We start from the raw sequence: 12,716 nt of genomic DNA, 5'->3' as shown, positions 1-12,716 counted from the left end.
GTAAACCCAGGACTCTCCGTGCTACAGACAATTACCAGAGCAGAAGCTGGGTTTGGAGGCTGAGGCTTGGGGGGAGGGGTCAGACTAAAAGCATGAATGCTTCCATGACACATTTTGAAAACTAGTTTTCATTGTGTGGATTTCAGGACACTCTTCTTGCTTGAATGCAAAAATAAATATGTTCACCATAAAGACGCTGTGACATCGTGGCGGGGACGAAACTGGGACTGTAGAGTCAAGGGTCCGAGCTCAGTTCCCAAGAACAGGTCACCATCTGTTCATCACGGTTTAATAGACATGAACTGGCCCCTCGACAGACCCTGCACCATGTGTTGGGGCTTGCTGGACAAACAGAATGTGGTCCCTGGCAGCCTGGGAGGAGTGACAGATAAATGAACAAGCAGTTCCTAGAAAGTGTGACAAATGCTGAGTGGGCTGGACACCTGTGCAAAGTGCTGTGGGAGCCCAGAGCTGGGGACTTGGCTGTGTGGCTCTGGGTCAGTCACGTGCCTTCATTGGCCCTGATTTTCTATGCCAGGGAATTCTGTTCAGCATGCAAGTGCCTAGCGCAGAGTTACTATGTCATCAGTAACCACTGTCTTTCCCTTTCTGGAGTGGGAGTTCTCAAACTTTCAAACACTTTCATCCACACCTGTCTAACCCACAGCTCTACCGGAGGTCTTGCCTTTTGCATAGGAACTGAGCCTTCCTTGATCTTCTTAATTTTCGTACTCTGGAAAACCCCCAAAGTCATGCCTCAAGGTTATCAGTAACACATGTGGCCATATTTCCCAAGTGCCTTCGGACTCCGGTCCCTGTGTTCCCAGGTGGTATTTCAGTGGCCCAAGGGAGGCATGCAGATCTCAGTCCTTTCTAGAATCCACAGGGGGTCCAAACCCTTTTGTGTTATTTTGAGGACCCTGTTGAAGATCTCGGAGTCACACAGAGAACAGGCCCACTGGGCTCCCGGGAACATTCTACCACCTTGTTCGCCCCCATCTTCTCCTGTTCAACCTCAGCCGACAAGTGGATTCATTTTTCTCTTCCTCTGAAGGCTGAGCACAACTGATCCCAGGGCCCTGGGGATGCAGCTTGTGCTCCAAATAAATTTCTTAAGGCATTTCTCCAAGAAAGGCCATTTTCTCTAAGAGGAATGCCCACTGTTAGACAGAGGCAATTTTCTCTCTCCCTTTACAGCTCATTTTATGCTCATTAACAGACCTCTGAGATTAGTGCAATAATTTCCACTTTATAGACGAGGAAATGGAGGCTCAGAGATGCAGTGCCCTTGCCCAAGGTCACACAGCTAGTGAGCGCCAGAGTCTGGCTTCAAGCTGCGCCCCGCCGGGCTCCACTGTTCCCTGTGGCCTGAGGACAGAGGCATGGGCTCAAAGGAAGCGAGTAATGTTCCCACTGCCCTGACCCTCCCGCTCTGGGAGGGAGTCTCTGCTCCGTGGCAGGCTTGCACCATCCCTTCCCCTCTTGGAAAAGGTGCCTCTGCCTGCTACCTCCTTTAAGAAGAGCAGAAAGGTGTTAGAGTGCACAGCTGCGCAGGTGAGCTGGGGGGGGAATTCTGGAGAAGCTGAGACCAGCAGTGGGAAGACAGGCCAGCGGTCAGCTGAGCACTAAGTGTGACGGAGTCCCGCATCACCCTCTCCAGCGGGCCCCTGGCTCCTGAGGGTTAAGCATTTCGGCCTCAGTTCTCGGCCTCCTCCCAGCATCCTCCCCAGATGGCCTCAGGTTCGTGCTGACTCCATGCCCTGTGCTATCCCAGCGCAGTGCAAACACAGGGGCACTGGGCCCTGGGGGACTTAGATCTCAGCCGCGCACTCGCTAGAAAGTGTGACAAATGCTGAGTGGGCTGGACACCTGTGCAAAGTGGTGTCCAGCCCACAGAGCTCCGCCTTCCTCTCAGACGAGACTAGTGATGCTTTCCTCACAGATGGGGGTGAGGTCTACAAAACAGGGCATCTGTCCGTTGGCTTGATACTCCCTGGGGCCCTCCCGTGCATGTCTCTGGGCTGCATGCAGGCTCCTGGGACGGGCAGACAGCGCACCTGCTCTGACACACAGGGCTTACATTCTAGCGGCCAGGGCCAACTTTTGAAAAGCTGCCGACTACGGAAAACGAATATATAAAGAAACAGTGAACAAGAGGAGAAAGAGCCACTGAGCTCTGCCCAGGGACTCAGCAAGGACATCTTCAGAGAGGAGACAAAGTGAACAGGAGTGAAAGCAGGAGAGGGTATGGCCCAGCTCCAGCAGGGAGGGGCAGGGTGGCAGGCAGAGTGCAAGAGAGGGGGTGGGAGAGGCTGGCTCCGCTTCCCTCTAGGGCATGCGTGGCACCTGCCCGGACTCTCTCCAGACCCCTCTGGTCAGGTATGGCTTCTGACTTTGCACACTAGGTATGCAGTCAGGTACACAGAAGTTCAAAAACTCCACTTTGCCACTTGCTAGTCTTGATACTCTACACAAGTTCCTGGCCCTCTCTGGCCTCAGTTTATTCATCTGTAAAGTGGGGCTGGCAGTCAGTCCCTCCCTCACAGGGTCACAAGATGATGCAGGTGATAGAACCCAACACCGTGCAGTTGGCCATCAACAGTGTTTTGTTTTTATAGCTTCATTTGTGCTTTAAGGGCACATTGGAAATCCCCCAGAAAATATTTAACATGGCTTTTTTTTTTTAATTTTTATTGTTATGTTAATCACCATACATTACATCATTAGTTTTTGATGTAGTGGTCTGTGCATAACACCCAGTATTCCATGCAGACCGTGCCCTCTTTAATACCCATCACCAGGCTAACCCATCCTCCCACACCCTCCCCTCTACAACCCTCAGTTTGTTTTTCAGAGTCCATCATCTCTCATGGTTCGTCTCCCCCTCCGATTTCCCCCCCTTCACTCTTCCCCCTCCTGCTATCTTCTTTTTTTTTTCTTAACATATATTGCATTATTTATTTCAGAGGTACAGATCTGTGATTCAACAGTCTTGCACAATTCACAGTGCTCACCATAGCACATACCCTCCCCAGTGTCTATCACCCAGCCACCCCATCCCTCTCACCCCACCCCCCACTCCAGCAACCCTCAATTTGTTTCCTGAGATTAAGAATTCCTCCTATCAGTGAGGTCATATGATACATGTCTTTCTCTGATTGACTTATTTCACTCAGCATAACACCTTCCAGTTCCATCCACATCGTTGCAAATGGCAAGATCTCATTCCTTTTGATGGTTGCATAATATTCCATTGTATATATATACCACATCTTCTTTATCCATTCATCTGTCGATGGACAGCTTGGCTCTTTCCAGAGTTTGGCTATTGTGGACATTGCTGCTATAAACATCGGGGTGCACATGCCCCTTCAGATCCCTACATTTGTATCTTTGGGGTAAATACCCAGTAGTGCAATTGCTGGGTCATAGGGTAGCTCTATTTTCAACTTTTTGAGGAACCTCCATACTGTTTTCCAGAGTGGCTGCACCAGCTTGCATTCCCACCAACAGTGGAGGAGGGTTCCCCTTTCTCCGCATCCCTGCCAACATCTGTCGTTTCCTGACTTGTTAATTTTAGCCATTCTGACTGGTGTGAGGTGGTATCTCATTGAGGTTTTGATTTGGATTTCCCTGATGCCAAGCAATGTTGAGCACTTTTTCATGTGTCTGTTGGCCATTTGGATGTCTTCTTTGGAAAAATGTCTGTTCATGTCTTCTGCCCATTTCTTGATTGGATTCTTTGTTCTTTGGGTGTTGAGTTTGAGAAGTTCTTTATAGATTTTGGATACTAGCCCTTTATCTGATATGTCATTTGCAAATATCTTCTCCCGTTTGTCGGTTGTCTTTTGGTTTTGTTGACTGTTTCCTTTGCTTTGCAAAAGCTTTTTATCTTGATGAAGTCCCAATAGTTCATTTTTGCCCTTGCTTCCCTTGCCTTTGGCGATGTTTCTAGGAAGAAGTTGCTTCGGCTGAGGTCAAAGAGGTTGCTGCCTGTGTTCTCCTTTAGGATTTTGATGGACTCCTGTCTCACATTGAGGTCTTTCAACCATTTGGAGTCTATTTTTGTGTGTGGTGTAAGGAAATGGTCCAGTTTCATTCTTCTGTATGTGGCTGTCCAATTTTCCCAACACCATTTGTTGAAGAGACTGTCTTTGTTCCATTGGACATTCTTTCCTGCTTTGTCAAAGATGAGTTGACCATAGAGTTGAGGGTCCATTTCTGGGCTCTCTATTCTGTTCCATTGAGTTCTGTGTCTGTTTTTGTGCCAGTACCATACTGTCTTGATGATAACAGCTTTGTAATAGAGATGGAAGTCTGGAATTGTGATGCCGCCAGCTTTGCTTTTCTTTTTCAACATTCCTCTGGCTATGCGGGGTCTTTTCTGGTTCCATACAAATTTTAGGATGATTTGTTCCATTTCTTTGAAAAAAGTGGATGGTATTTTGATGGGGACTGCACTGAATGTGTAGATTGCTCTAGGTAGCATTGACATCTTCACAATGTTTGTTCTTCCAATCCATGAGCATGGAATGTTTTTCCATTTCTTTGTGTCTTCCTCAATTTCTTTTTTTTTTTTTAAAGATTTTATTTATTTATTTGAGAGAGAGAATGAGACACAGAGAGAGCATGAGATGGAGGATCAGAGGGAGAAGCAGACTCCCTGCTGAGCAGGGAGCCCGATGCGGGACTCGATCAATGTGAGCCACAAAGCCTGAGCCGAAGGCAGTCGCTTAACCAACTGAGCCACCCAGGCACCCTCCTCAATTTCTTTCATGACTATTTTATAGTTTTCTGAGTGCAGATCCTTTGCATCTTTGGTTAGATTTATGCCTAGGTATCTTACGGTTTTGGGTGCAATTGTAAATGGGATTGACTCCTTAATTTCTCTTTCTTCTGTCTTGTTGTTGGTGTATAGGAATGCAACTGATTTCTGTGCATTGATTTTATATCCTGCCACTTTACTGAATTCCTGTATGAGTTCTAGCAGTTTTGGGGTGGAGTCTTTGGGGTTTTCCACATAAAGTATCATATCATCTGCAAAGAGTGAGAGTTTGACTTCTTCTTTGCCGATTTGGATGCCTTTGATTTCTTTTTGTTGTCTGATTGCTGTGGCTAGGACTTCTAATACTATGTTAAATAGCAGTGGTGATAGTGGACATCCCTGCCATGTTCCTGACCTTAGGGGAAAAGCTCTCAGTTTTTCCCCATTGAGAATGATATTCGCTGTAGGTTTTTCATAGATGGCTTTTATGATATTGAGGTATGTACCCTCTATCCCTATACTCTGAAGAGTTTTGATCAAGAAAGGATGCAGTACTTTGTCAAAAGCTTTTTCTGCATCTATTGAGAGGATCATATGATTCTTGTTCTTTCTTTTGTTAATGTATTGTATCACGTTGATTGATTTGCGGATGTTGAACCAACCTTGCAGTCCAGGGATAAATCCCAGGGATAAATTCACCACTTGGTCGTGGTGAATAATCCTTTTAATGTACTGTTGGATCCTATTGGCTAGTATTTTGGTGAGAATTTTTGCATCCATGTTCATCAGGGATATTGGTCTGTAATTCTCCTTTTTGATGGGGTCTTTGGTTTTGGGATCAAGGTAATGGTGGCCTCATAGAATGAGTTTGTAAGTTTTCCTCCCATTTCTACTTTTTGGAACAGTTTCAGAAGAATAGGTATTAATTCTTCTTGAAATGTTTGGTAGAATTCCCCTGGGAAGCCATCTGGCCCTGGGCTTTTGTTTTTTGGGAGATTTTTGATGACTGCTTCAATTTCCTTAGTGGTTATAGGTCTGTTCAGGTTTTCTATTTCTTCTTGGTTCAGTTTTGATAGTTGATACATCTCTAGGAATGCATCCATTTCTTCCAGGTTATCTAATTTGCTGGCATAGAGTTGCTCATAATATGTTCTTATAATTGTTTGTATTTCTTTGGTCTTGGTTGTGATCTCTCCTCTTTCATTCATGATTTTGTTGATGTGGGTCATTTCTCTTTTCTTTTTGATAAGTCTGGCCAGGGGTTTATTGGGCTTGGTACATCTTAAGATATTTAACAAGTTGGTCAACTCTTGGATTTAAAAGGGTCTTACATGTTGCCGTTCTCACTCTCTAAGGAGATGAGGTGAGAGTGCCCGAGGAGTGATGATCTTATTGGGGTGTGGCGTCCGTTTTGAAGGCACCCCCGGAGGAGGCATGTCGTGAGGTCCTGAGTGGGGCTGGGAGAGTTCTGGCGTCTGGACCTGCAGAAAGGCTCCAGCTGGGCGAGGCCAGTGGGGAGTTGCAGACTTCCCAGGCAAGCGGTTTCTCGCTCATCCTGTACTTGTACATTTGTCCTCATGCCATCAGGACTTGTTAAACCAATCGGCCACACCACATCATAACCTCCCCCCACCCCCACTACGGGGACCACACTTTTCACCTTATTCTGTGTGGGCTCAGCACAATGCATCCTCAGCAACAGCTTGTTCAATGTCACATTTTCAAAGTCACCCATTTGCTTTTGGAACGCTGGCTCTCTTTTACACAAAGGACCTGTGAACATGAATAATTGGGCTGTATGAGTGACCGTGAACTCAGTCGAACCAGAGCCAGGCTGCTTGCTGTCCCCGGCAGCACGGGTGCAGGTCTGGGCTGGTTTGCCAGGCTCCCTGACATTTTTGGGCATCCTGCTCAAAAGAAGACTGCTTGGAAGTGTGTTCCTTGGCAAGGCTCTGACACAGTTCACAGGATGTTTTTCCCTCTAGGGGCAGGTCAGGGAACTCAGTTTGCATCAAGTCCCTCCCTCTTTCCTACTGCTACATTGGTGGCACAGGGGCGGCCTTACCCCTAAATGCTCTTAGGAGACAGAATGCAAATACCCCTAAATTCAAATACCCCCAAATGCTCTTAGGGTGATAGAATCCGTCATTTTGCATAAGGATGCTTCACAGCACTGCCATTTAGAAGACTTTCAGAGTAGAGACAGCATACGAAACCTTATTATTTGTATCACTATTCCTATTGCTGCAAAAGAAAAACCACCATATATTGAGTGCTTACTAAGTTCAAGGTACAATTCTAACTGCTCTGCAAACAACATTTCATTTAACCCCCCACTGGTGAGGTTAGTACTACTGTTATCCCCATTTTATAAATGAAATAAAAGATGAGCCCAAAGAAGTGACAGAACTTGGTAAAGTCCAATAGGTAGTATAGAGGGAAAATACTGATTTAATCTTTAGCCAGTGCTTAAGTACTTCCAGCTAAGATAGTCAACACAAGAACATATGGGGTTGCTGATCACAAAAGAAGTTATGCTTCTATTATAAGAAATGCCTAAGATTTACAGAATGACTTCACATGTGGGGATTTTTTTTTTTAAGTGTTTGGTTTGTTATAATCTGTTTTGTACAAAAGCATCTATTTTACATGAAGTATAAACAGAATATTGGTAGTAAAATAAGACAGCCAGTGTTATATATGGGGGTCTGGGACCATGTGGGAGAGGTTGGTATGGCAGTGGAGTGTGAAAGCATGACCATATCTGCTTTTAAAGATTGACTGATTTAGAGAAAGAGAGTGTGTGATCAGGGGGAGGGGCAGAGGGGGAGAGAGAATCACAAGCAGGCTCCACTCTGAGCACGGAGCCCAACGCAGGGCTCAATCTCACAACCCTGAGATCATGAACTGAGCCGAAATCAAGAGTCAGACGCTGAACTGACTGAGCCGTGTTGTCAGTGGAAGGAGGGGAAATTGCAAGGTGTAGTTAGCGGCGCCTGTGACCGTGTGGACAGACTGAGTGCCATGTGCTGAGCCTGTGGCTGGATTTGCAGCCTGTGCACCTCAGTGTGGTTAACGAGAGTGAGGGGGCTGATTTCCCAAGGGGAGAGGATGTGGCTGGATTAAATGTAAGGCAGGTCAGAACTCCAGCAACCATCTCAATTAGTATATCCCCGGGGTGTTGTGTGTGCTGTTGGTGGTACTCAGGGTGGTTTTCTGGGGTACCCTGATGAACCTTTAAGAATTTAACAATTTTGCATTTTTTTAATGGCTAACATTTACGTATGGCAAGTGATTCGGGTTTTCCCTTTATATAGTTACGTTTTCTTTTAGATGCATGCGTTTAAGTAAGAAGAAAAGAGCTCGATTTACAGAAAAATGTTAATTAAATTGTATTCTCTGTGGCAATAGTCATGATGGCTGTGGCTGAGCTAAGTTTGGAGGGCTGGTCACCCCTGTTTTAGCAGAACATCCCCCTCACCCGCTTCCGGACAGTCCTCAAAGCCCCCGTGTCTTGCGTGTGTGTCTTGCAGACCCCGTGCACGGCCCGCAGAACGTGGAGATTGTGGACATCCGCGCTCGGCAGCTGACCCTGCAGTGGGAACCGTTCGGCTACGCGGTGACCCGCTGCCACAGCTTCAACCTCACCGTGCAGTACCAGTACGTGTTCAACCAGCAGCAGTACGAGGCTGAAGAGGTCATTCAGACCTCTTCCCACTACACCCTGCGGGGCCTGCGCCCCTTCATGACCATCCGGCTGCGGCTGCTGCTGTCTAACCCCGAGGGCCGGATGGAGAGCGAGGAGCTGGTGGTGCAAACAGAGGAGGACGGTGAGTGGGGTGGGGGGGCGGGCGGTGCTTCCTCGGGGACAGGCGGCGCTGAGCCTGTCCTGGGGCCACACCCATCAGTGATGCGGTTTTCTTTCTCCCTGCATCTTTAATTTCCTCCTCCGTAGCCGCCTCTTTGCCGGGGTCTTTAATGGAGGGCATTGCAGAACCACAGGGGGCGCTGTGCCCGTAGACGCGGACACGCCCTCAGATTTGCCGCTTCCACACCCCCCATCCCTCTTCTCACTTTATAGCCCCTCCTGTGTCCAGTGTTTAACCACACCAGGACCTCCCAGACAGGCATTGTGTATTGTGTCGTTTAAGCACACCGACTCTGGGAATCAGACCACTCCGGATTTTGCAGGAGTTAAAATTAAAAAAAACCAAAAACCAAAAAACGTAAATTAAGTAGCACAGGCATTGGATGCACCCAGAACCGAGTGCTCACCCGCATGTCTGACAGGCAGCTCAAAGCATCCAAAAATGAACCAGTCTCCCCTTCCATACTGATTGCTCGTTCTGTGTTCCTCATGTCAGTGAACTGCATCCAGCAGATCAAAATAAAGACCTGAAATGAGCCTGGGATCCTCCATTTCCTCTCCCCTTCCCCCCCCTTCCCCCCGCCCACACAAGGTTCTGACGAGTGGGTTTCATGCAGTTTACCTCCCAGCATGGTTCTTACCTCGAGACTCCAGCACTCCAGAGCCACGTGTAGCTCCTAGAACACACCATGTTTCCCACCCTCTGTCCTTGCCCATGCTGTTTCTCCTACTGCTGTGGCCTCTCTCTCCATGTCTGTGAGACAAGCTCCATTCATCTTCAAGTCTTAGCTCACATGCTGCTTCCTCCAAGAAGCTTTCCCTGACTGCTCCAAGCCGCCATGGGTATTCCCTCCCAGGCTCCCGCTGCATTTTCCATGGAACTCTACCAGAGCAGTATCTTATTTATGGGAGGACAGAACTTGCTGGTTCTAGGACTTACCTAGAAAACACTTTTCGATGGCTGTATTTCAGTTTTCCTTTCAGCCAAGGCACCTGGCTTCGTGGGGGCATCTTTAGTTACTTCTTTGGAATCAGACTGTGAGGTAGAGATTTGCGTGCAGGTGATGGATGAAGGAACTTTTCCCCGGGGAGTCTGGGAAGGGAGGTGGGGGCAGGACAAGGAAGGGCAGGAGGCCAAGGTGCAACTTCAGGCCATGTCCAGCAAAGGGGGCTGCGACCTGGTCTGCAGGAGAACTCTGCAGGTCAGGTCATGCATCAGTCTTGCCCCCGATCAGGGAAGGGAGCTGCCTGCGTGGTTAGGGCTGGGATGCAGAGGGAGGATTGGGGGAGGAAATTCTCAGGAAGTGTTGGCTGTCTGCGCATGCAGACAAAAGGTGGAGGGGCACAACAATGGTATAAAGGGATGGGAAGGAATGGGCAGAGCACTGTCATTGTCAGCCTTGTGAGGCCCCTATCTCCACTTGACCCAGGTGGGCCTTAGAACCTCAAGGCAGATCCTCTTCCGTGGCCATCCCACCTAGCACTCTTGTTTCACTTAAGCAAGTTCACGGACCTGGAGTGATGGCCCCCGCTGGGGTCCAGACCCACATCCTCAGCTGCAAAGTCCCCTAAGGAGAAAGAGGAAAGTGTGCCACCCTCTGCTCATCCTGTCCCCCAATTCGCCTTTCTCCCAAATCCCATCTTACAACTGGAACTTTTACACAACCCACCTACGTGGCGGACCCTTCGTGACCACCCTTTAAATTCATCGTCACAATGACTGCAGGACATCGTCCCTGCAGACTCTGCTTCTCTAGATAGTAACTGCAGTGGAGACCCAGCCTCTGTCACCTTGCCCCCCACCTTCCTGCCTTGCAGTGAACCTCTGTCCCCTGGGCACAGTTGTCCCCTGGATCAGCCTCATCAGGCGACCCAAGTGCCTTGCTCCCTGTGAAACCTTTCTCATCCGACCTCCAACAGAGGGGTGGGCATCCAATCTGGGCTTCATCTGCAGCCAGCCCTTTCCCTGGATGGCTCTGCCATTTTCAGAGATGCACAACGCCTTCTCCAGCAGGTACAAGGATGCGCTGCTACAGAAGGCGAGCTCTGGAGCCGCATACCTGGGACAAGCTGCTTACCCACTCCGTGCCTCGGTTTCCTTGCCTCTCAAATGCAGATACAAATAGTGGCCACCTGATAGGTTGTTATGCTCACTGAAAGGAATGGTATATAAAGATTTGGAATGCGGGCACCTGGCTGGCTCCATTGGTAGAGCATGTGACTCTTGATCTCGGGGATGTAACTTCGAGCCCCACGTTAGGTGTAGAAATTACTTAAAAATAAAATCTTAAAAAAAAAAAAAGAAATTGGAATGATATCCAGCAAACTGCAGGTTTTCAATGAATGTGGCTGCTACATTTGGATTAAATCACAGAAGAAAAAATGTCTTGACAAAGGATCCTATAGCACAAGCAATGCAGAAACCAACAGCCTGCCCTAGGACACCTCTCCAGAGTTCTAGACATGCACTCCCAACGGGTTGGAGAAAATATGACCTAGACTCTCAAGGCGTGGTGATGTGGTCAGTGCCTGATCTGAGATGCAGAGGCAGGGCAGGAAGGCTGGTTCAGTGGTAAGGGTTTATTAGACAGGGGGGAGCTGCCGCTGTTGAAACTCAGCGTGAAAACTCAGGAGTCCACATGAATGCTAGGGTTTGGTCCAGGAGCAGCTCTGAGTGTTTCCTCCAGGATGCTCTGTGAACCTCGGGCTGCTTTTTGAGGATTACCTACATGTGTAATAGCAAATCCCAAGTCCCGTCTTTAAGCCATGCCCCAACCTCTCCCTTTCTCCTTCCTGTCACCAGGGGAGAGGAGGAAATCACAAAGCCTTTATCAAAATAACTCCAGAGCAGCAATGCTTTGAAATTAAACTTTAATTAAACACCATTAATAAAACATCAATTCCTACTCTGCAGAGATGTGTGGACGTTACCATATTAAAAACACCAACCTCCAAGACAGCGGTCCTCAGTCTCCCAGCTATGCCGAGGCCCCACCCCAGGCCCTGCTGTGCTGAGGGAAGACTGCCCAGGAGCACAGACCCCTCTCTGTGCTGGGATCAGGTTCCATTCCTCCCAAGGAGGGAAGAGGCACCATTTCTGTTTGTGGGGAGCTCATTCACCGCAAGGACAGGCTGAGGATGGATCATGGCTCCAGTGGATGAACTGAAACCCCCCTCAGGGAACCATTGAGCAGCCTCTCGGGTTGAGCTGCTTGGATTCATGCTGCTTTTATCTCTGCTCCAAAATTGTCTTCTGGGAAATCTGTAGAATTGGTAATTTCAGTGTCCCAGTGCCTTGGAGGGCTTACAGAGTAATCCACCGCAGGTGAAAGAAGCTCATGGCCACTGAGCCCCATTGCTTCAGTTGGGAAGCAGCTATGAGACCAAGTGGGTTCTTTATTTTTCCTTTTTTTCACAGATGACTCAGACAAAACTGTGGCTTACTTATTTAGTGCTTCCTTCTCTGCCTTTCCCCAGACCACAGTCACGATTATGAAATGGAACCGTATGAGACCTCGAGCCATAAAACAATGTTGATGATGGTCTCACTTTGATTACCACTTTGGTTTACCGAGTGCCAACCCCATGCTAGGCACTACTAGGTGTGTTAGATATAATGACTTCTACCCAAGATTTTCTTGTGAAATGTTTCCAAGCTGTAGAAAAATTGAGAGTAGTGCAAAGAAGACATGTGAACCCTTAGCCTAGATTCACCGTTGGTGAACACCGTGGTCCATTTTCTTACTCATATATACGTATGGTATGTCTGAAATGGAGATATCACATATAAAAATACATGTAATATTTTTAAGTCTTTAAAAGTAAATTGCAGAAATTCCAACATCTGATCTCTCAACTCTTTGAGGGCGTACGTTACCTAAGGGTAAGGACGTTCTCCTACACAGCCGTGATACTATAGAACATCTAAGAAACTTAGCATTACTTGAAAAATAAGTAGACAATCCACGTTCACATTTCCAATTATGTTAAGCATGATTGTTATGTGACAAAACCAGAAAACGACATTTTTGGCAAAAATGCCACGTTGGTTGGTGATGTATGTTTTTCACTGTGGGGTATCTA

General features: G+C 47.7%; 1 protein-coding gene across 1 annotated transcript in view; it reads left to right on the top strand.

Annotated features, from left to right (window-relative positions):
• PTPRT (protein tyrosine phosphatase receptor type T) overlaps window positions 1-12,716 on the top strand; it is a 753,869-nt gene that overhangs the window by 316,331 nt on the left and 424,822 nt on the right. Inside the window, exon 6 of the mRNA XM_035006339.1 lies at window positions 8,299-8,595. Within this exon, the coding sequence (XP_034862230.1) occupies window positions 8,299-8,595 (297 nt within the window). The remainder of the gene's footprint in view (window positions 1-8,298; window positions 8,596-12,716) is intronic.

The sequence above is a fragment of the Mirounga leonina genome, unplaced genomic scaffold (assembly GCF_011800145.1).
Source record: "Mirounga leonina isolate KUSES-001 unplaced genomic scaffold, KU_Mleo_1.0 Mir_150, whole genome shotgun sequence".
Lineage (NCBI taxonomy): Eukaryota > Metazoa > Chordata > Mammalia > Carnivora > Phocidae > Mirounga > Mirounga leonina.
The sequence above is the reverse complement of the archived record's forward strand: the minus strand, read 5'-3'. Positions and strand labels throughout refer to the sequence as shown.